This window comes from Monodelphis domestica, chromosome 8, assembly GCF_027887165.1.
Source record: "Monodelphis domestica isolate mMonDom1 chromosome 8, mMonDom1.pri, whole genome shotgun sequence".
Lineage (NCBI taxonomy): Eukaryota > Metazoa > Chordata > Mammalia > Didelphimorphia > Didelphidae > Monodelphis > Monodelphis domestica.
The window spans coordinates 47,641,465-47,666,625 of NC_077234.1; the positions used below are offsets into that span (position 1 = coordinate 47,641,465).

Genomic DNA, 25,161 nt, shown 5'->3' on the forward strand with positions numbered 1-25,161 from the left:
CCATCCACCCACCCTTCCACCCATCCATCAGTCTAGGAGGAAGTAGTACACTCTCCTAGTAATCCCACATATCCATCCATAAATCTTGCTGCTTTTTCCTCTTTTATTTGATCCCTTTCTTTACTTGGTCATCAACATAGTTCAGACCCTCACCTCTGTCTTGGATAATTTCAACACTCTTTATTGGTCCATCTTTCCTCATTCCAAACCATCCTTGGCACCTAGTGTTTATGAGTAGCCAAGGATTTGTAATCTCCTGGCTATTCTTTGGGTCTCCAACCTCTTCCCTTTCTATTAGAATTCTTCATGTTGCTGTTAAATAGTATGAATTGAAAACCTGGTGAAATAGGAGAGGATGTAGGCTATAAACCAAAATAGATCAGAAAGTCAAAATTATGCCTGTTGTGAATCTTAAAAATTCTCAGACCCTACTTCAGAACACTTGGTTAAGACCATTCCCCATTTTAAACAATGAAGGTACTTGATCAGGAATGTGAGAACTCTACTCCCATCCATACTTAAGCATACTTTAGGGGAAGATAAATTGTAAACTCTTTACTGAACAATGAAAAGTACTTAACCCATACTTAAAGTAAAGCTAAAAAACTTTAAGATGGGTCTATTTTTAGATCTAATACAAAAAGGTGCTAAGTACCTATAAAGGTCAGGCAACTTGCAAACTTGCAAGGGGCAAAGAGGTGTGAACTTACTCAGAAGTTTTAGTCTACCCAGAGAAGTTGAGAACTAAAGAAGGTGTGAATTAAGAATGGTCAGTCCTGTGAAAACATTTACTGTGATTGGTAGATGTGAGAACTTAGGGGAGGTGACATATGAGAAAATTCTCTTTAAAAGGAGGATCAGAAGGCCTCTGAAGGAAATTCAGCCTTGGAAGCTGAAGTGGAGCTCAGGAACTAAACTGGAGGGTCTCTCTCTGAACACTAGAATCTTGCTTGGACAAAACCTTATGGTGAGTGGATTAAAGACCGACTGATCTCTTTCTTAAGGCTTAAGCCTAAACTGGCCTAGCCCTTTTCTCATTATTTCCTCTCTCTCTTTCATTAATTCTTTAATTTGTATTAATTAAAATCTCCATAAAACCCAGCTGACTTGGGTATATTTCATATTTGGGAATTTTTCCCTGGCGACCACTTTATATTTTATTTAACTCAAGACACTGTCTTGAAACCATATTTTCGCGGTCACAGTTTTAAGGCAACCACTCTTTTAAATATTACACCATGACCCTTAGGGCAGAGGAAAAGGCCTTCACCTGTGATTCATTAGGCTGAGAGGAAGTGGGACAATGGGATTGAAAGGTTTGGTAAAACCTGTAGTAAATATATACTGCAAGGAAAGCCTTCACATCCAGTAGGAAGGCAGTAATGACCATCAAAATACTTCCCTGTTCTTAGAAGACCTTTAATTATGGTCACCCTCTCTGGAAGGGTTAGAGAGGAAGGGTACTATCTGGGGCCATCTTGAAAACTCTTCCCTCACTGTACCAATCAATTCAATTTCCTTCTTATAAGGGGGATCCTGGGTGGCAATGTGGGTCAGGTGAATAGGCTCCTAGCTCAGAAACATATAAACTATGTGCCTACAGACAGGTCATTTCTCCTCATCATTAAGATGGGAATAATACCATTTACATAGCCTACCTCATTGGCTGTTTTGAGAAGGGCTCTCTAAACCTTCAAGTGGTACAGAAATATCTTAATTCCTCTCCATCACTTACTTTATCCAATTGGCTTCTGGTCCCTCCAGAAGGTCATAGCTTTTCATTCCCCAACAAGGAGAAATTTCCAATCACTTGGATGAAATGCATTCACACAGAAGCATCTTGAGCTATAGCAAGGGAAACAAGAACTACTCTGATTTTAGCAGTGGAGAAGGGGAATAATGAGAGATTTGGGGAAGGATAGGCAGATAGCCTGGGTACTGATGATAAAGGCTACTGTCCAGGGGGTGGCCCCTGTTTGTCTTTAAGTTGCTTTCAGGAGAATTTTGCCCTGTTCAGAGTCCAAAATTAGCAGGATCACTGCTATGGAACTTACTGATCAATTTTTTTAAGTGGGAAGTGTTCTAGTTATTTCAGTCACATCCAACTCTCTGTTACTGAACTTGAATCAGTGACACTTTAATAAGGGAATTAGGTGTATGTAGCTGGGCCAATCAAAATTTGACCAAAAATACTCCAGTAGAAAAGTGAATTTCAGATATCATTTGCCATCTGTCAAAAGTGTGTTGAATATTGATTCGAGTGTGTCGGTGCTTCAAATTAAGCATTAGGAAAAACAGACAGATATATAAAAACTATGGTTAGAGTTCTTAAACTACCAAGATGGTAGCAGCTTAGGCTGTGGAAGTCAATATATTCAGTGTTCTAAAAATCTAATGCAGAAGGAAAAGCCATAGGGAGGCTGTCCTCAAGTACTCAGAGTCTAGATACATGGAACAAAAGACATGACCAAATGATGTGCCCACCGGCCACGCAAGCAGACATAACATTATCCGAAAGAGAATTTGATTTTCTATGAAACCTCCAACATTCGCCTTTTCCTCTCTCTGTGAGGTGGCAGGGTGTGTATCGTGTTATATTTGTAAATTCTCTGGCCTTTAGCCACACTGAACATAGATCCATGCAAATAGTGAATGGCTATGTTTTAAAGGTGTTTGGTCATTTCCAATGAAAACTTATACAGGGTGCTACAATCATTAAGGGAGCGCAGGTGAGAATCATTTTCCAAGATACATTGACAATCAATGGGAGAGAGATTGACTTTCTTCGAAGACCACTTGGTAGAAGCTAGATAGCTTAGTTCTGTGCCGTGGAAGTGCAAGGAATAGTTCTATCCATGCCCACCTAGACAGTGGCCTTTTCTTTCATTCCTTTAATTCTTCCAAAAGGATCCCCCTGTTTCTCTTGTTATTTACAAACCCCCTTTAAAATCCACAAATAGGGAATTACCACTACATGAAAGAGACTATGCAGGATAATTTACCGGGTTTTAAAGTGTTGTTGCTGTTCAGATGTGTTTGACTGTTCCCGACCCCATTTGGGGTTTTCTTGGTTTGTCATTTCCTAGTCCAGTTCATTTTACACCTCATGGTCTCATGAACTGACCGGGATTAGGGCTCAAACTACTTTTTCTAGATTAGTTAAAATACAACATTGCTGGAGCCATTGATCCTCATTCCTATTTAGGTGGTTTGACTAGTCTTCCCATAGTCAAGCAGGGGATTTTTCATTCAAGTGTAATTCAAAGTAAATATCAGAAGGCAGATTAAATATTTTTCATAGTCCTTGAAATAATCTGCAAGTAATTTTATGCGTAAAGAGGTTTTAAAACTGCCATTAAAAACTGTTCTATTGTCTCATTAGGGAGCACTCTGAATTTTGTGAAATGCAAGTCCAATTAAATTTTGAACACATGTAGAGTCAAATATTTCAACAAAACTGCAGTTTAATTTCAGAAAAAGTGTTAAAATATATATATTTATACATCAATTTCTGACATACACTTAATGTGTTAGTATACACAAAATGATGCTTTCTCTTGAAACTGTCTTTTATGAAATGTACATTTTAATTTAAATACTCAGTATACACTGCACTTAATCTGCATGTTGCATTTATTAAATACATTAAAATCTGCAATGTAACAAAACGTTTTCTGCATACGAAATTCAAAACACCATTTTAAATGAACAAAAGATGGCTCACTTCATTTTCTCCTAGTGCATAGTACACTAGCTCAGCTCCACCCACACCAGCTGTTCGTTCTTTTTATTTGACATTGTTCACAGACTAATACATATTACAATAAGAGTGCTGGATAAAAACATGAGGTACGAAAGTGGTTCAAAGATTACAGGTCATGCAGATCATGCTAGACAGCAAAGAAAATTGTGAATGAGAAAACACTAAATAAAAATACATAAAGAATGTGCATTATAAAAAAAAAAACCAAAAAACTCCATTACACAGCTTTGCTTCTTTGGTTACAAAGTAGGTTGAACAATTTCACAGCTTTTTATTCCCACCCCCACCCCCAAAAAAAAAGTCATACGAAATGTTGAAAAGCAGAGGAATCATGGCAATTTCTCTATAGAAAGTAGAAACAGAAATGAGCAAAGTTTTCTTCATCAAAATAGCCCATCAATTATTTATTATATCACAATAACTGGTGACTACCTGTACAGATGCACTATGGTCTTCATACTTACAATATACAAAATTTACATTCAAGCTGGGTCTTTACTACTGAAAATAAATACCAAAGGTAAATTGCCATTAGTGTTAGAAATATGCCAGGATTCTTTTGTTCAATTATTGCCTAAACGTTTTCTCTAGTAAATGTAATCCCGCCTATCAATTCCTTTACTGATACTTACATTTATTTTTTTAAAAAATTAAGAAAAAGTTCTGTGACATTGTTCATGTACATTATGAAAATAGCAGCCCTGTAATAAATAAAACACAAAGAAATGGAAACTAATGTAGGCAAATGTTACTTATATTGAAAGAAAGGTGGCTCTGTAGATGAACGGTTACTCATAACAAGATAGGAAGGCTCAAGGTAATCCATGGACAACAGCAAAGGCGAGCCCCGGAGCTCCCCGAGCCCGGCGGCTGGCGCAGGCCCGGCTCCCGGCGGCTCCTCGCTGGCTCGGCCCCTCTCTGGCCTCCGGAGGACCCCCGGGCGCGGCTTCTCAAAGGGAGAATGGATGATTGTCTAATACTGAAAAGGCCAAGCACGCACCTGCAGCGGCGCCGGGCAGACGCGGGGCAGCGTGGAGGAGGCGAGGGTCAGGCGGACGACACATTCGGCTGCTGCGGAGGTTGCGTTGGCTGTGGAGGCTGTGCTATGGCGCTCTGCTGTGGAGAAGTGCTACTGGGGTTGGCCTGGTGGGTGGACAGCTGGGATAATTGATCGTTGTTTGAAAGAGACTTTAACAGTGCATTCTCTCGTTCAAGTAAAGAGTTTCTTTCGACTAATTCTTTTATTTGTTCCTTCAGAACTTCCACTTCTTCTCTCACTGCATACATCAAATGGCTTTTTACCAGATCCTGTAAGCAGAGGGAGCGATGTCAGACACAATCAACTCACAGGAAATAGAGGATTTGGACATTTGGGCAAGTTCTCTGGGTGACCCTGGGTAAGTCACTTATCCCCCATTGCCAAGCCTTTAAGACAAAAGTTAAGGGTATAAAAAAGCCTGTTTTACAGTGTATCCAGGCCAAGGACAAATGCAGCCATTTTGGGTCCTGAGGCACTGAGGATGAGCACAGACGATGCCAGGCCGAGGGAGGCTGGTCCCGTGCCAAGAGTCCACCTTTAAATTCTCTACAACTTTCTCCTGTGAAGGCACGCACACTTCAGTCACCCCACCTCCCCAGGCCACAGAACCCCACAGAAGATGGATGGGAAAAGCACCCCCTCTTTCCATGTTCCTTTGTGAGGAACATTTCAGAGAAGGTTGGAGGGCTTTTTGGTTCCCTTCCCCAAGGCAAGAAGGGCTGGAGGCTGGAGGCTCCAATGGAAAGGGGTCCAACGAAGCATTTTATTGGACGTTATTTCTGAAGGATCTCTCCACCTTCTCAACAACAAAAATGAAACGACACACAAGCCCTTTTGGTTAAACTATATTTAAAAGAATATTTCTTAGTAAATCGAAAAGGGCAAAGGGCAGAGCAGCCGATCCAGGGCCTCTGAGGCTTGGTTACACTCGGGGGATTGCTGAACAAGGGCGGACACTTCAAGTTCTAAGCTAGGCAGGAGTCAGAGACACATAGAGCCTCAGTTTCTCCATCAACATAATGAGGCTAATTTAGGAGGGCTGGATTAGATAAGTAGAAATAATGGAACCATTAGTCTGGTTGTATAAGCTGGATAAAAGTCTCTATAACACATGAATAATCAAAAGGATGCTTTTTAATGAGATTAACCAAATAGTCACTTACCAAGAGGATCGGTACATTTTGGATAATGTTTAAATAACATCCAAATCCGATGAGAATTTGACTTACCATTGCCTGCTCTATTTTGTTGTCAATGGCTACAACACTTGCCCCAGATGCACTGAAAGAAAAAAACAAACATTAAACATATTACCAAATGGCAATTTAATTCAACATTTATTAAGCATCTACTACGTCCGAGGCACTGAATTCAAGGAACTGAATTTAGCCCTCCCTCTTCTAGTCTCTAAAACAATACAAATTGTTAAGAAGCACTTTCCCATTTTTCCTAAAATGTTCTACTACTAGTTATTAAAAATGTTCACATTTAATCCAATTGAGGATCTTTGTGACTACAGGCACTCAGTTTGTTCATCTGTAAGATAAAAGGGTTCTGTCAGAGAGTGAAAGTCTCTCATTAGCAATTTTAAAAATCAACTCCATACTCTTCAGTACATCTCTAAAACCAGACGTTCCACACCAGTATATGGCTAATTCCAGTTACTAAAACCTTTAAGAAAAGATAGTTATTCTTTGTGCTTTTTAATGCAGAAATTCTTATTATCCCATAACTATGTTTGGAGGAGGGGGTATATCACACCATAAAACTTTCTTAATTTTATTATCTGCTTCTTGAACCATCAGAATGATTCAGAAAATGTAAAACAACCCATGTAAGCAAAAGATTAGTGTCCTGGAGCCTAGCAGTAAAGACTTTTGAGCTACTTTGGCTGAAATGCCTAGAAAAAGTTATAAGATTGGTTTAGTTTTTCCTGGAAACATTTAAAATAACACTTAGCAAAATTAAGCAGATGAACACTATATCAACAAATCAAACCACACCTACCATTGCTTGAAATTAAAATGTGAAAACTGCAAACAAAACATTAGTTCCAGTTTATAGAGTAAAAAAAAAAACCCTTTCTATATAAAGATATGTTTATAATGTTGAATTATTAATATATGCCAAATAAAGGTTAGAGACCAGTCCTAGGATTTCACTGGTCAACAACTCTGAGATGAGCGCTACTGAGAGGCTGAGGATAAGTGACTCACAGTCACATGGCCTTTATGGGAGGAGTGGGGTTTGATCCAAGTCCAGTTATCTATCCATAATATCACACTGCTTTTTCATACGCTTATAAAGATGGAAAAAAAAAGATATTGTACAAAGCAGCAACGACTAACACAAGTTACTGGCATACTTCAGTTCAAGATTCACTGCCAGTTATTTTCTGAAATTTTCTAATAATATTAGTGAAAATGACCTGATTGGCATTTTATCAGATTGGAAAGTGAAGCCTGCAAATGAAACTAGTTAAATACAATGCTTGCCTCAGAATTTTGGATTGATCTTTGGCTAGTCTTTCTTTTAAAAAAAAATTTCAATGTCAGTTCAGTTAAATTCCCAAAATTTTATGTTGTATTAATTATGTAAAAAGACTGTTTAAGAGTATGAACTTGAATGAGTGACATTTTAAGAGCCAATTTTTGCCTCATCTCTGCATCTCTTAATCACTGCTCAATTTCAGTGTACTCTCCTCCCCCACAGCATACTCTGATATCTTTTTTTATCAGAGCTAGCACCTTTCCATATTCTTATACTATGCTTATGTGTGCATTTTGCACTCTTACACACACACACAAATTTAATATTTGCTAAAATGCTTTTTAAAAAAAATCACTAAATAAAAAAAATATTTTGGCAGTCTCACAATAATACCAAATTTGAAATAAAATTTAGGGTTTTGAACATCATGTGATAAAGATTTTAAAAGTCTCTTGAAGAAGCCACCTTTATTTTTATGGGTCTACCAAGTTTACAAAAATGCTATGTAACTAGGAATATCTAACTATAGAATATATAACTCTTAACAATAACTAGGAACTATCAAATCTTCTGAGGGCTGCCCAACTCTACTATAAATGACAATGAGTGAGATTAAGTATGAGGTCATTAAACAGCATAAAGGGATCCAGACTAAACCATTCCAGAATAATCAAGGGTTTAGGGCAGATGGAAGAATGCAGTTCTATCCAATTAAGAACCATGTGCTAACTGTTACACAAGTGCATGGATCCAAATACCCATGTAACAAAATACCATTTATCTTATCTTCTACATTCCCAGAAGGCTCAGCTCTGTGAGTAAGGGAGGTGACTTCCTGGAAGATTTCTACTCGGTGATCTTTATGTAGCCAGTAGAAATAAATATACATTACCATCTATGTTAGAAAGTTGAATGAGTCTGTGTGCAAAATAGCATAAGATATTTTAACTAACATTTGAGAAGTTCGTTGTAGATCAAATTGTTTTCAAAAATAGTAATTTGAATTCAAGTAATTCAAGAAATCTTCAAATAGATTACATTGAATAATTTTTCGTAATTGCCTTCTCTCATACACATTTGGATTGTGGGAACTGAGAGATACGGGATCTAGTCCCAGTGGTGTATTCCAAATTTCCTCATTAATACAATGCTTTCTAAGCCCTTTGCTTAGGGTTCAAGATTTACTGGACTAGTTAACTCAAACTTAAAGGAGTTGACAAAACTGAACTATTATTATTACTCCCTTCCTGCCTTTCCCCCCATTCCTATAGTGGTAATATGGCTATGTAAAGAACAAGAGATATACTACCAAATAATATAACCAAAATTTTAGCTGGGCCAGTGAATGAAATAGTTAACCTACTAAATGTAGGAAACCTGGAATCAAGACCTACCTTCAGACTCTAGCAGTATTACTCTGGGCAAACTATAATTTCAAAGAGTTCTTCAGTAAGATGAAGAGAAATATTTTAAATATCTACTTAGAGGGTTATTGAAAGCAAAGCACTTTGCAAACTTTAGAAGTGCCACATGCAACTTATTTCTCCTCTCTCAAATTGGTTCTACATTTCTTGTTCAATTGTTTTCAGTCATGTCCAACACTTGGGATTTTCTTGGTCAACATAATGGAGTGGTTGCCATTTCCTTCTCCAGTTCCTTAAAAAGATGAGGGAGGAAACTGAGGCACACAGGGTGAAGTGCCTTGCCCGGGGTCATCAAGCTAAGAGTCTGAAACCAGATTTGAACTCAGGGAGATGCATGTTCCTGACTGTAGACCCACCACTATCCTATGTGCCACCTAGTTTGCCCCTTGCACTAAGAATCATGAAAATTCAAGTCTGGGTAGATGCACCTGCCCTTTTCATTAAGAATCAAGCATTTTTCTATGCAAATAAACATTCAGAAGTAAGCACAAGGAATAGCTGGAAAAACAACTTTTTATGGAGTTTAAAAAAGGGGTGTGTGGGTGTATGGATAAAGAAAGAGAACTACAGCCAGGGAAATTGTGAAGCGCTGCCCCAAGAAACAGCCCTCTAAGAAATTCAGTGATTCCTAACAATTGCTTGGTTCAGTGTGGAGCACTGGCAATTTACCCTCCCCCCATCCCACAAACACCTACCCCCATTGGACAACCCCAAATTTCTTGGCTAGCAGCAGGCCTATAGGACTACAAACACTACAGAGCAATAGTGTTCCAGCAATACTGCTGTCTTAACTAGGAAGAAGTTAATTCTTAAGTTGATGTCATGGATTGTAAAAGTCAAACAACACAAAATCTTCCTGGGGATCTTTCACATAAATAATAGGTGGTCAGGAAAGTACGTTTAGACTAATAAATTAATAAAATAAACCCAATAACTCCATTTTAAAAAACTGTATTACATATAGTCCTTTATTGCCTGCAAAGTATAGATCTCATAGAGATATGTTTCATATCATCTTTAAAATAAGTGCAAAAAATGTTACGTCCATTTAAATTGTGTCCTGTTATTGTAAGTGATATTTAATAAATAATAATTAAATAATATTAAATAATAATAAAAAATAATTTTCTTTTCTAATAATTTAGGTAGAACCATTTTCACATCTTGCGCAAAGAGATAGAATAGCTAACTAAAACTGTTCCTTGCTCTTCTCCAAATTACAAATGCCACAACTTTTACTTTTCAGCTTCACCACTAATAACAACGGCATGAAACAAGGTCAGCATTTGTACAGCGATACCTATTTCTGTTAGCTTTGACTCTTCTAAAACCGTAGTAAAACTCTGAATGACAAAAGAAGTCTTGGAAATCTTCCAACATTATCATTGTAGCATTGGCAAAGCATTTGACAGACACGATTTCATCTGAGCCTCACAACAACCCCGTGAGGTAGGCTCGACAAACAATTCTTTCCTTTTTTATAGACAAAGACTGAGACTCAGTGAGCCTAAGGGTCTGGCCAAAGAGAATTACTAAACACCCACAGCAGGTTCTGAACCCAGAGCCCTCAGGAGTCAAGCCTGCTGTTCATGCCTGACCAGATTAAAATATAATCAGGAATATTTAACAGAATCAATAAAAACACAACACAAAAAAAAGATAATGCGAGGTTGTGGTTTTCTAGGCTGATATGCTGCCAGCAGCTTGAGCCCACTCTACTTTATCAGCCTGCTAATAATCACCCCCACACAGGCTCAGAAAGCAAAGTCGAATCAAAATTATAATCAGAATCACAAAGAAAATGATCAATGTAGACAATGATAATTAAGATAAGGTGGCAAGAGAAAAGATTAAATGCATTTACAGGTCTCATTTTCATAAAACATTTTGTTGTCAGAAACTAAAACCTTGGACAGCAGAGCTGGCTAATCTTCATTTCTGGTTGAGGATGAGGTTCTCTAACAAACCTTTGAGCCTCATTTTCCTCTGTATTATGTCAGGAATTAAAAAAAAAAAAGGTCTAAAACTTCTTCTATAGTCCTAGCTATCACTTTAAATTGGGGAACTCCTAAAAAAGACTAACCAAATGGAATTCAAGATGCTGTTTTTCAGGGGGCAGCTGGGTAGCTCAGTGGATTGAGAGTCAGGCGTAGAGAAGGGAGGTCCTAGGTTCAAATCTGACCTCAGACACTTCCCAGCTGTGTGACCCTGGGCAAGTCACTTGACCCCCATTGCCTAGCCCTTACCACTCTTCTGCCTAGGAACCAATACACAGTATTGACTCCAAGATGGAAGGTAAGGGTTAAAAAAAAAAAGATGCTGTTTTCACTTAAAATAAACAAGTGAAAAGAAGTGTGTGTGTGTGTGTGTGTGTGTGTGTGTGTGTGTAATAAATCAGGAAAAGATTAAGGAAAAAAGTCCTCTTTATGTTGCATCAAATTCTCCCAGGTAAATGAGTTTAAAAGAATTGTGAGATCAACAAGTCTGACTTTTCTTTCATGACTACTCAGCCAAATTCAAAGCCCAGACCTTTTACAAGCTTTCTCCAAGTAATTCCAGATAACTAACTGGAATGATGTTGCTAAGAGCCAGCCTGCTCCTTTAGTACCTTGTGGGCCAGGACCAGTCCCTTTCTCAACTCAGGCTTCTGTTTCCTCATTTTTAAAATGAGGGAGCAGAACTGGTTTATTATCTCTATTATCTGTTTTGAGGTTTTTGTAGTTAAATCTCATCTTTAACCAGCATGAATGGAAGGCAACAGGATATGGGAGAAAAGTAAAAATTGGACTCTTCTTACTCATGCTAATCCAATAAGGCACACAAGACAGACATTTTCCTGGGCTCACTAGCTCCTCTCAAAGAAGGATTATTTTGAGATTACTGTATGTGGCAGTCAAGACTTTTTATAAACCACATTTTATGTGGAGAAAACAAATAAATGACACCAAAACTTAGCATCTGCAAGAACAAAAAAAAATGTGCCTATTAACAAAAATTAAGTGCAGTTTGGGGAAATTAAAAGAACTATGATACTTAATTGTGAAATATATACAATGCCAACATTCTTCTGTTAAAACCCTGAAATGATGCTCTCAATTACAATCTTTTCTACTGTGTGATTAATAAAATCTGCTACTGCTCACAGAATACAAAGAAACCAATGAGCCTGTGATAGCAGATGAATCCGTTTAGGCATACAACTTGTCAGTTGTTTTTTGAGAATGTTGGGGACCTAACATAGAATGAAGTTTGACAGGATGAAGATATTTCCTTCCTCTGAGTCAGACTGAAACATTTAAGCAGCGTATGAGAAAGAGGTAGGAGGGAGAGATTTTATTTCTAATGTTGGAGTTTTTACTCCATCACTAGAAATACAGTCTGTGTTCAATCTGATTACATTTAAATGTAATCCCTCACAGCAACAGCTTGCTAATGGTCAGCTGGCATAGACTACTTTCATTTGGGGAAATAGACAGGTCCCCAATTCTATGCTCTGCTGTGGCTAGCTTCCTCTATCTTCCTTCCTGGAGCCTGGCTTCAAGGTCTTTCCTCTGTCCTGAGATGTATCTTCTCCTTCAGTCTGGCCACTCTTTCGGCTCAGATTAGCAACTAGATGGTTATAGTTTGGGTGACAGACTTCCAGCTCTAAGTGCCACAGAATACCCGTTAGGATTCTGATCCTGAATATTAGTTATATTCTCAAAATTTACTTCCAAATATCCACTTTAAAACTTTTTAGTTTCCTTCTTGAGCCTATTTGGAGATATTGGTGAGTCGCTATGAATTTTCCAAAGGTCAATCTGGAAGACCTGGTCTAGTTTGGGGTTATATAGCAAATATTCCAGATTAAATGTTTAGCAGTTCTGAATGCTAACTGCTTATATTAGAATAAAAGGACATAAGTTGTGAAAAGAGGATTGAATCTCTTCTAGTGAAGGCATGTATGAGGCAGTGGGACTGAGCCCAGGCTCACATGAAGCCACAGGAGCGCTCACTGTAGGCTATTAGCAACAACAAGATCTAGGAAGCTCTCCCTCCCATAGGCTTTAGTAGCCTCTACCTGACATCTGAGCTTCTCCCCATTCTTTGCTCTCAGAATCACCAAAGAAAGAATATTGGGGTGACAAGGAATTGGACAGAAGCAGGGTCTGGGGTCAGGTCGAGAAGCACATGGAGAATCCCATAGCAACAATGTTAGCCACTCATTGGGGGCCCATCTAGAGCCCCAATTACCAACATGTTTGTGGTGCTCAAAGGTGTGCGAGGCCCTTTCCATTATCTCCCAAATAGAGATCTATCCAAGGCCAGTCGGAATCCCAGGCAGGACTCTGGCGCTCTTTTCCCCAGAAGGGGATGCTGAGAGTACTCATAGTGCCCCTAACTAAAACAGCTTTACCTCTGGGGACCACATCTAAAAGAATATTTTTGGGGTCCATGATTTTGAAGGGATGCCAATACAGAGGAACATCAAGTGGCTTCTTTATAAATGGCTAGGTTAATTTTATCCAAATCAGAAAGGGAGAAATTCCTAATGATTTCCCTAAAAAAAACTCTTGGGATAGAGTTTGCATAAAGGGCCATAGTACTGACAAAGAACAATGGCTTAGGAAACCTGGGCTCAAATTCCAGTTCTTAACTGTATGAAGTCTTAATCGAGCCAAAGTCTTTGTTTCCATTTCCTCATCTGAAGAAGGAGGAAAATACTTGCCCCCTCCATTCCATTGGGATGCTGACTCCATATGTAAGAAATGCTATGGAAACCCTGATTTTCCATACGCATTTCACATCAGCTATGATTAAGTTACCTACCATCTTTTCATTTACTAAAAGTAAATGTCAATGCCTGTAGTGATTTGGGAATGTGGCTTTGGTAACAGCAAGGCATTAACCAATTTTGCATTGTAATTACCTCTATTAAAACAGTGGCACAATAGATTTGTAAAGAGATTAACAATATATTAAATATATTAATTGCATTTCAGAGAAATAAGTCGGACAAAACAATGAAAGAATACTGCATCTACTGTTTCAAGTCATTTAGCAATTAATTATTTGAGTGGCATTATTATTTAACTGCAAAAGGGAGTACATTTCCTAAATCAATACTAAGATTTAAAATTGTGGCACTGGGGACTAAGAGAACCATAAACCACTGTCGACTGGGTGTTTTTAAAACTTTGCAAAAATCTGTTTATCATAAAATTTAGCACTCAACTTATAAATTTACCTCTGATTATGAATAGAATAAAGGTGGCTTATACTTTTTGATGTCAGACCTTCATAATTACTGGAACTTTTTGCGATGTTAATAATTTGACAATTTAACAATTTTGACAAATTAAGTAAATATGATCTAGTCATTGTAGCAATTTTTAAAAGGACACTTGGAAGTGTAGCCTTTTTTTTTAAAGGTAAGACAATAGGCTCATGGAATTCTTAAAGCAAAAGGATGTGCAGGTTAGAAAGCTTTCAGGTGTGTGTGTGTGGGGGAGAGGTAAGTGGCTCAGTGGCCTATAGAGATGGGAGATCCTGGGTTCAAATTTGGTTTCAGATACTTCCTAGCTTTGTGGCCCTGGGCAAGTCATTTACCCTCCATTGTCTAGCCTTTATCACTCTTCTGTCTTGGAATCAATACATAGTATTGATTCTAAAATGGAAAGGAAGGGTTAAAAAAAGCAACAAAAGGAGATTTTAAAAATATCTAACAGAATAAATTGCAATTACTTCAGGAAGGAAAAGAACTGGGTAGGGATTAAAGAAAAGAAAGGCTTTCAAGAAAATTAGTTTAACAATTGCATAGCTGAGATCAATAACATTTAAATATTCTTGAGGAAATTATCTCCCAAAGATCTAGGCAGAAATTAATCTTACCCAAACAAAGCTTTACATTAAAAAAAAAAACCCTCTAGAAAAATAGATGAAACATGTTAAAGAATACAAAAATATATTTTTTAAAAAAGGTAAAACATCATCTGATTCTAATAAACTATCTGAAACTAATAGAGAATGAGATTTTGCCCAGCAGAACAAAGTCAATGATTAAAAATTTACAACTATAAAAGCTCCTAATAAAAATCTCAAAGTGAGTCAAGTTAATTAAAAATCATAGTAAGCATTTTACTAAGACTTTAAATTATGGTATGTAAGCACTTGCAATGTTTCTCCAAGATGTTAACACAGTTTGAAAGAATCAGAGAAATTGAGAAATGGAAGAAGCCACAGTGACTATTTGTGCAAGGGGGTCTCTCTAGTGAAAGCCCCCAAGGAGGTGGAACTGAACATCTCTAAAGGACATCACTGCTCCTCCATACAGATGGTCAGTTGTCCATTGCCCCCTTGCCCCCCATTTTGCCTCTTTGCACAGTCACCTGTTGATCCTGAGTCTGACTTCAGAGGCCAATGAGAACAGGTGTCAATTAGTTCCTCCTCTTCTTCATAATGAGCCAAAGGTCAAGGTGTGTCTCCCTTCCTCTGTTCATTCTCTCTGTCTCTGGGTCAAGGGCTATCTTTTCTCACCTCTAGGCCAAGATCCCCTGTCCATTTTTTTTTAATGATAAACTTTACACTGTCAATTTATATTAATCTTGTAATCCAGATTGTTTTCAGGCAAAATTCTAAGTTCAGTCTTGGGAAGCTGTTGGCCTCCAAGTTCCCAAGTGGAACTTCAATTTATTGGATTTAGCTCAAAACTCTAGTCAGTCAAGATCCTTGCTGTGATCCAGTGTGAGCAGTTATCTGTTCCAGAAAATGTGCAGGTTTGGCAATAAAATATTAAATAGGAGAGGAAAACTATGAACAGTTCCCTGGGCAACTCCCTAGGAAATATCCTTCTCACAATCTGAATTATTATATTAATAATACTATGAGCTAGCTGGTGACTGAACAAATTTTGGAACCATCTAATTTACTATCATCTAATCCCCATCTTTCTGACTCCTGATTGATACAAGTAGCCTACATTTTATCAACAACTTTGCTGGGTAAATTCTTTGTGTGTAGTGTCATAGGAAGCCAGTCTGGATCTCTGGAATCACCACATGCCTTTTCAGATTTCACCCATCATTTCTGTTAGGGATTTAACTTCTCAGGAACTGGAAACACTCATCTGTCTCTTTTTCAAAGTGGGGCATCTACCCTTCTGGAATCTCAGGGTGCCATTCTCCTTTTTTCATGACTTTGTCAACAGCATTGACAGTGATGTGAGAACCATCTCAGGCAGCCCAAGGATGTTAGTTCATTAGGGCCACAGGACCTGAATTCTTCCTACTTGTCTGGGGTATCGATTCCTATTAACTCACTGCTGTGGTCACTACAGATACTAAAACTCCTAATGGCAGAGCAAAAAGAAGTCAATGATGAGCAGGGACACTTTTAAAAATGTTGAAAGTCTGTCTGGTTTGCCTGAGGCCTTGGGGGTTAAGTGACTTGCCTAGGGTTATACAGCTACGCATGGCCAAGGCCAGCTTTGAAGGCAGGCCCTCCTGATTTCAGGCCCCTTGCAATCTTGCTGCCCCTTGCCCATTCTTTTCAAATTCATTTTGGCAAGTCTTCACTCTGCTCTTCCTTGTTCTGCTCCTCTGCTCATTAGAAGACCTATGGACCAGCTTCTTTTTTCCCCTTCTCTAACCCAGACCTCCTCTTTCCCTTGTCAGGTGCTCTCGGGTGGCCCAGAATTCCATAGTTCCTTGCTCGGGGGAGGCTTGGAAGACAACAAGGACTAGATGACCCTTCCATAGGCCCTCTCCTGAGTTGCTACCTTGGGGTCTCACTTGCCTCTCCTTTTTCACCCAATCATATCTTGATTTTCTTATTGTGTCAGACTCCATTTGAGGCATTTTTGGCAGACACTACAGGGGTCTGCCATCTTCTCCAGCTCATTTGACAGAGGAGGAAACTGAGGCCGTCAGGGTTCAGTGGCTTGCTTAGGGTCACCTAGCTATGAAGTATCTGAGGTTGGACTTTAACTCAGAAGAAGTCTTCCCGACAACAGGCACTCAATCTGCTGTGCTATGTAGCAGCCCTTTTCTTTTCTCATAACACTGGCTAATGTTATCCACAAGACAATAGCTGAACCCTAACCATCATGTGTCCTAGGTTTCTAGATTATTTTTTTTAAGCTTGGGAGTAGGAGTTGGGGGAATAACTTTATAAGTTCAAGTGAAATTCTTTACCTGTGGTCTATCCCTGGGGCCAGAGAATAGATGAATTATTCTGCTCATTCTTAAGTCTCCCTCTGATCTGGCTCCTTAAAATTCTTAGCAAAGGCTGACTTAGGAATGGGCCTTGTTCTGTTCCTGGGATGTTGCTATCTCAAAGGGAACTGGGTAGGGGGAAAGTGGGATGGATGGGCTTAGAGTCGGCAAGAAACCTCTTTGGGCTATAAACAAATCACTCAATCTCTGTTTCTTCATCTGCAAAATAGGGATTAAAGAATAGAAAATGCTCTGAAGTACAGTGTCAACACCAAACTTTGAGAAGCACTGTCTTTAGAATTGGAGGGTCTCTGCCATGTTGGCAAAGTGAGGCCTCGGGAATGGCTCCTAAGGCTCCTCCCCTCCAAACCGTGGCTGGGATTGGAGAAATCTAGGACTAATGGTTTCATCAAGTTCTGAACTGCTGAGATATGCAATACAATATCACAAATTCACATGATAAACAAGTTATATTTATAGGGATAAATAGCATCTTAACTTGGGTCTCTTAATTATCTTGGTATAGACTCAGTGATACTTTTGGAGAAGAGCAATGATCCTAATTATCAGATGTCAGTCATCCTAATGGATAAGACTAATGAAATAATCAAAAACAGGGTGGTTAATCTAAAATCACTTCTACTTGGTGTTTTTGCAGTTATCTCACGATGGGGAATTAGGATCAAAGTGGGACAATGGATGCAGTCCTCTCTAAGTCCAGCTTCTCAAAGATAAGAAAGTTGTTTAAAGTCACCCTTTTGTCCTTAATCTCATTCAACTTCATGCTAGGGACAAAGAACATGATATCTTTATCCTATCCTAAGCAAAGGGGGATTCCTTCCTCCTTGTGGGTTCACAATTAAATGATTTTTAAGTAATACTTGAATATTGTGGAAATAAACATAAAGATGACAAAAGCAACTGAAATGATGTCATGGAAAAGCTTATACACAATAAATTTCTAACTACCTATGACTGGTGTTAAAAAACTAAATTCTGGGGGAAGCTGGGTGACTCAATGGATTGAGAGCCAAATCCAAAGATGGGAGGTCCTGCATTCAAATCTGGCCTCAGACACTTCCTAGCTGGGTGACCCTGGATAAGTCACCTGACCCCCATTACCTAGCCCTTACCCTTACCACTCTTCTGCCTGGGAGCCAATACACAGTATTGATCCTATGGTAGAAGGTAAGGGTTAAAAAAAAAATCAAATTCCCTTTATTTTCTTCTCTATTAATATAGCTAAGTCATAAAATAGCTTGATTCCTTTGTACCCCAATTTTCTAACGAGGTAGGATTAATATTCTTAAGACTAACAAATTTTCTTGTGAGACTACAAATAGCTATTGAAACATGCCAATAAAGTAAGACAGAAAACATAATGATTGAACATGAAGAGGACCTTGTCTGGTGCGTTGCAAGTTGGACCTTGAATTTCCAGTTTTAAATATGCCTCCTTTAAGAAAAGTTCAGTGAAGGAAAGATCACCAAACACCAGTTACCAAAAGCCGAATTGGACATCATCATCTGGGCATTTCACAAAAACTTTAATTAGGGCTTTGATTGAAAACAAGAAAGGAAGGCATAAGACATCAATAATTTCACAGCACCCTAGTTGTTAAAGGGGGAAAAAGTTTTCCTGTTCTATTCTTGTCCCTCTCTCAGTAGTTTCATATATAGAAAAAAAGCAAGTCCATTCTGGTGACAACTACAACTAGGCAGCTAGTGGCAAAACAGAATCCTGGACCTCAGATATCCCCGGTTGTGGCGTGTGGTCTGCCCAGGATTTCTCTGTAAAACAGAGGCAATTGTAGACCCCATCTCCAAGGATTGTTGTGAGGATTAAACAAGAGATTTGTAAAGTCCATTGTAAACTTTAAATATAAATGCTAGTTATCATTTTAGGGAGAGTACACTATAATCTAGGTATACAGAATGACAAATCAGGCATAAATTATGTATAGTTTAAACTTAAAAAATAAGTCTTGGCTTAAATGATGACTTTTATTTTTGTAGATTCAATTTAGATGATGGAGGAATGCCCTTCTATTAAGAGCTGTATTCTCTCCTCATAATGTAGCATTTACAGGACACTGAACTTGAACTAAAGCTCAGGAAATGCTTATTAGCATGTGTCTTTTGTGGGCCTCAGTTTTCTCAGCTGTGAAATGTGTACAATGACACTACTCTGTAGGAGTGTTGGGAGGATAATGCTTTATAAAATTCCATTATCTGGGATGGGATCCTTTGGAAGAGCTTTGAACTACCCTAAACAATAAGGAACACATTCTATTTTAGCTATAATCAATCTTGTTTTCTCCTATATCTTCTATTCAGCCCAACTTGATGGAGGAAAAAAGGTGCTTAAATTCTCTAGGTCTCAAATTCTTTATTAAATGAGCTGAAACAATTTCTAATCAATCCCTTCTCTAGCTCTATGTCCACAGTCCTACTTACTATAATAATGTACATAGATATGTGGTTTTGTTTTTTTTTTAAAAGACGAGATGATATTTTGGGGTCTTTGATGGCATTATATGTATGCATATGGCGGCTTTATAGAATTAGAAGATGATCTGAATAGTAAAAACTACATTTTAAAAGGTTAAAAGATTAAACTCTCCATGGAAAAGATCAAGTAGTGCTTATATATGAAATAGGAATACTGAGTAGGTCCTATTTTGTTGAACCATTTAACATTAACTAACATTCAATATTGAGTTTTAAATTTCAGCTGAATTTTTATTTCATGTGCTATACCATTTTCCATATCTTGTGAAAAAAAGGAATTTATTTCAAATTTTCTTATATTAGTATCATATAGTTCAATGACATCACACAACACATGCTAGTACCCTACTAAAGTAACTATTCATTTTAGGGTTTAGGAAAAAATTGTTTTAAAATCCCTTGTACATAGCAGCCACTCAAAATTAAATCATTCAATAATAAAATGTTAAAAGGGCATTATGTTAGAAAAGATTGTGCGCAGCTTTTAAAAAGAAGAGGTATGTGAGCAAAAGTGGGGAAATATTTGACTCCATCAAGAGAGGGTACGACCCTTTGTAGTCAACAGATCTTTCCTGCAACAAGTTGTAGGCTTCAAAATTATTTATTAGCTATCTTCTCTTTACTTTCTAGCTAGTATTTATAAATGCCTCCCTCTCATAAGGACTAAATCCTATAGTAGTTATACAAGTAAAATGAAACATTTTGTGAAACTTTCAGAATTTTAAAACACTGAAATATTTCTTCCATTCAACATTGTAGCTTACAATAGTATTTCACAAAGCAATTTTCCTCAAAACAACCTATTGCCAGAGGCCTTGTTTTTAAGTTTTGCAATGGATTTTTTAGACAAACTATCTTGTAGATAGATGTACATTCCATAATCACATGATTGATATTTATCATCTGTGTAGTCAAAAAGCACAGAAGCTTAAAGTCTACATTAAATTTTTTTTAAGATAAAATTTCCAACTGGAGAAAAGTAGAAGCATGCCTATTTACATTTATAACTATAAAGGACCACCCTGCGTTAATAACCAGGTACATGAATGATGACGTAAGTTCTTTAAACTTTGACTTATCCCTATTAAAACCACATCAGTTAAGGGGAACGGCTCTAAATTTTTTTTTTTAAGGCAATAGGAGTTAAGTGACTTGCCCAGGGTCACACAGCTAGGAAGTATCTGAGGCCAGATTTGAACCTAGGATCTCCCATCTCTGGGCCTGGCTCTCAATCCACTGGAAAGGCTCTAATTTTAAAGTTCTAATTGAAAAAATGTTTGAATATTTTGTAGGTAATGGAAGTTTTAATACATTTTTCAAACACTAGGAAGATATGAAAAGTAAAAGTAAACCAAAAAAAAGTTAAAGAGAATAATGGTTTACAAAAAAAGTGAAACTACATACTCTTTTTAGCTATAAAAAGTGTCTGAGGGCATCTCTAGTAAGCATTGTGTTACGACTTGTTAAAGAAGTCCATTAAAATTAGCTTTAGGAAATACAAAACTAGAGAGTATTATAAGAGAATATGTGTTATTCTAAAGACAGGAAAGGAAGGAAAGTCAGCTTCCTCAGCTAAAAATAATTGCTATATTAGTTTATTTGGCACTAAATGATCATTTATTGAAAATTGTCTCATCCTTTTGACATTATTTCCTAAAGAAAAACTCGTGCACCTTGAGATTTCATTTCATTTTTAAAAGATTTTGGCTATTTATGATAAAGAGCATGATTTAAGAAAAGACCCTGGAGCTAGGAATCAGAGACTGCTCTTGGTTCCTAGTCTGTTACTAGTTAGGTGATTGCTTTCTTCACTTTCAAAAATGAGATTAGAAAAAACTAGCTGACCTAGTTATGACAGTTTGAGTTTTAAGTACCCTGGCAGACTTAGGGAGTAGAGAGAGAAAAGATAATCAAGGTGAAGATGGAATATTCCCAGAATACAGGAAGGTTAAAGAAATTTTACTGCAAAATAGAAGTTAGTCATTTTCATATGGAAAATTTGTTACAGGTAATAAAATACTCTTAAATTCACATTCAGTATTTTAGAAAAATTATCTTAAAATACCGATGCAATCGGTATGTATTTGATGTCTCTAACATCCACATTCCATATTTATTTCTGAATCACTATGTAAAAGATTTCATTAACTAGTATAAGAACAAGTTATACAAAACTCCCTTATTTCCTACTGATCACTATCATTTCATATAAACCAAGACATATGAAGCACTTCAAGGGAAAATCCATTGGGCTTTTTCTTCATTTTTTACTAGAAATACTTATCCATTAAAGAAAAATGAGATCACACAGTAATAAATGAACTTAAAGAGAGCTAATACAAAGTGCTTTTAAAAAAGTTTTGTTTGTTTTAAAATTTTTTCTAGATAGGTTTCCTAGATCAAGTCAATAATCAGAGGATGCTTTCACTGTGTGTGTGTGGTTTTTTAGGTTGTACTATGGAGAGCAAATCTCTATCTACAGTGAATGCGATGGTGACATTTTAAAAACCAATTGCCAATACAGGGTATCTTAGCATAAAAGCCCTTCAAACAAAAATACTGTCTCCATTCCATAAAACAAAGGATCACATGCCCCAAAAATACTTAAATTACTTTCCAAAAGTTTATATTAATTTAAATCTAATACTATATGATTAGTTATACCGTAGGTTCAGTTTGTTCATAAAAAGTCATCTCAATACAATAACATCAGGTATAATACATAAAATCTAATCCATTATGTCTTACCAATTTTATGACCTGATGAGACACTCTTGTGGACAACATTCAGTCCTTAGAAGCTAGAATAACCCTCCAACCATGTGAGGGCATCACAACTTTTAAACTTTCGGCTTTCGATCATTATTATGTCACATTCCTCCTCCGATGCTGAACTCTAAAAAAAATTCTAGCAAAGAGTTTAAGTAAATAAATGTTTTAATCAAATAGCTTTAAAATATTTTATAGCAATGGTTTTATGTTTTTAACACGGTTACACAACTGACATTTTAAAACTTATTTTTTAATGTAAAATAATTTCATATTTGACCTGGAAACAATTAAGAATTTCAACATGGACCTAGAACACTAGTTAGTAGATATGCAAGTAGAAAGCAAACTATTCCAAAAGTTCTAGGTTCATAATTCTGATATTATTTATTAGATGCAATGCTGTTAATTGGCTATAGCCAGCTTTAGAGTCCAGTACAAAAGGCATATGGGTGAACTGGACTACAGCACAGACAAAATGACTTGTACTTCAATTCACACTGATCATTAAGTTGGGCAAAATGAATGCTACATGAACAGTATGTCATAATCCATTCAAATTACATGGGCACACCATAGCTAGCTTTTTAAAAAAGAAAGCGTAATGGTGAGACAAAAGAAATATGGTCCTAGTATTCGTGTTTCCTATCTCAAGCTATGATTTCACTAGCATTGGGTCATTCCACTAAGGCTCACAGGCCTCCTTGCTTTAAACAGTCTTATTGAGGCACCTAATGACTAAAACATAATATCTATCCCCTAGTGGCCAACCTTCTGGGGACAAGCCTGAATAAAATTAACAAGGTTGTTCCATCTCTGCTCAGGCCAGTCGGCTGATGGACTTCTACCTCAAGCCCTTCTCTCTCAGCAGGACCTGCCAGAGCTTGCACTCCCTCCAACAGCATTGAAGATTGTAGTCACCTCCATGTTATGATGAATTACACCTTTAGTGGAGGGGTCTTTATATAAGGAATGTGTAAAAAAAATTGTTTTTAATTCATATCATCATATACATAATTTAAAATCTTGTAGTTATAGGTACTCATTTACACTGAGTATGAGGTATTGTTATTACTAAGAAAGGTATTTTAGAGAGACTTTAAATGGGGCGGATTCATTTAGGTGAAACATCTTAGTTTTTTAAAAGTTATTTTATAGAAACATCTTCAACAGGACATTTTCCCCACAATCCTTGAAAGATCCATTAGTTTCTCATCAAGTCACATTCAATTTTGGTTGCAAATAATCCATGGATACAGAAAATCCACTAAAATTTGAAGATTTTAAAATCTAGGTTGAAAAAGATCATGTCAGTGATTAAATGTGATTAAAATTCAATTCTAGTAATAGACCACAGACTACACTAACATGAGGAAGAGAAAGCATTTTTAAAAGGCAAAGGAATGACTGAATTTGGGCATAAAGCAATAACCACTCTGATTATTTAAAAAAAGAGACTTGTAAGTCATCTCAGAGATTTCAAACATTAGAAGTGATCAAGGAGTATATTATGTAGATTTTAACATGTAATTGGATTCTTCTATTACATGTGTCCTCAGAATTACTTATATAAATAGAAATCTCTCAGAACAGTATCAAAGGGTCTATTTTACCACCTAAAAATGGATTTTTTCTATGCAATCTCATAACACATCTGAGTCCAATGAATAAATTTACTCAAGAATACAACTAACTCTGCCCTCTAACAAAGCAAAGTCAAGTGATGTGGTCACCTGGTGAAGGCAAAAATCCATAACCTGACATGGATAATTTTTCTAAGTTACATTCAGTGTTGTGGTACCAACATTCTCTCATGTGCCTGGAAAGACTAGTTGAAAGTCTGTTTGCTACAAACCAAAATTATATCCCAAAGTAAAAAGCTTATTTTAAGGTTCTACTTCTATGTGGTAATAAGCTCCATGAGGCACAAACCCCAACCATATTCACAAAGGTGAACTCATACATCCTGAAGTATGTTTAATGTCAGTAATTTGCTTGTCAGCAGGGCTCTGATGAACTGGTTATCTAAAAAGGGCAGACTGGCTGACCCTTTGGTAAAAGGCCTCTGAACAAAGAAAAACACTGTTTTGATATAAATACTTAGGAAGCCTTTAGAAGGCAAACAGAACAGCCTTGTAAAGCAAATTCAGTGATTCTGTGTATTTGGGTTAAAAATTCTATTCTAGCAATCCAACAGGCCTTTCATTTGTCAAAAATGATTTAAGATTAAATTCTTTAAGTTATAGGTACATAAAGTTATTGGGAAATCTTTTCCCAATGTATATTTTGAAATTAGTTTCTAATTGGTATCATATTTAAAATTCTTTTGACTATTGTCTTCTGAACCAATAATTTACATTTTTTATCATTTCTTTGAAATTCCAGAGCAAAACTTTTACATGCTTGAAAATGGAACATTCCAGAGTTAACTGAAAATTAACTAAAGAACTTTTTTAGTTTATTATTTTAGAAAAAATTTCAGTAAGAATATTAGCTTTCTGGTTTAGTAAATATAACACAAATACCAGGATATTTCAGTTTCACAAGGTCATATATACTCTGGAAATTATTTTTACTTGCCTACCAATTCATATTGATCATAAAGATAGGCAAAATAAAAGTTATATGAATAATATCACAATCCATTCTGCTTACTTGTGTATACCACAGCTAGTGTGTTTGTTTTTTTAAAGAAAGCTTAATAATGAGTCAAAGAAAATAGATCTCTTCTATGATTTCAGTGGTGTATCTTTTTTCTTTCTTTCTTTTTTTTAAAGGCTTCTTCTCAAAGTCTGGTAGACTGCCAGGTAGGGTAAGGGAGAGAAAAGATAGCTTCTTCCCTATTATATGTTTGTGTATGTTGGTTCCCTATTAACCAAGGTTTCACACTAAAAAGCGGCTGAGCTTAACTTTAGTTAGCAGTTTAACTTCTTCATAATTAAGAAAAGTGATGATAAAAATGTCTTAACTGAA

General features: G+C 36.9%; 1 protein-coding gene across 4 annotated transcripts in view; it reads right to left on the minus strand.

The window, feature by feature from the left end:
* Positions 1–3,446: 3,446 nt before the first annotated feature.
* The window catches only part of TSC22D2 (TSC22 domain family member 2), a 46,291-nt gene continuing 24,576 nt past the window's right edge, over positions 3,447–25,161 (minus strand). For 2 of the 4 annotated variants that reach the window (XR_001624397.2, XR_001624396.2), the window contains 3 exons: positions 22,168–22,327; positions 6,032–6,083; positions 4,989–5,071 (listed from right to left, as the gene is read on the minus strand). Coding sequence is in view for 2 of the 4 variants with exons in the window: in XM_016425233.2 (XP_016280719.1) it covers positions 4,811–5,071; positions 6,032–6,083 (313 nt within the window). In the remaining 2 variants the exon portion in view is untranslated. Of the gene's footprint in view, positions 5,072–6,031; positions 6,084–22,167; positions 22,328–25,161 lie in introns of all 4 variants that reach the window. The other 2 variants (XM_016425233.2, XM_001370734.5) reach the window with 1 other exon arrangement.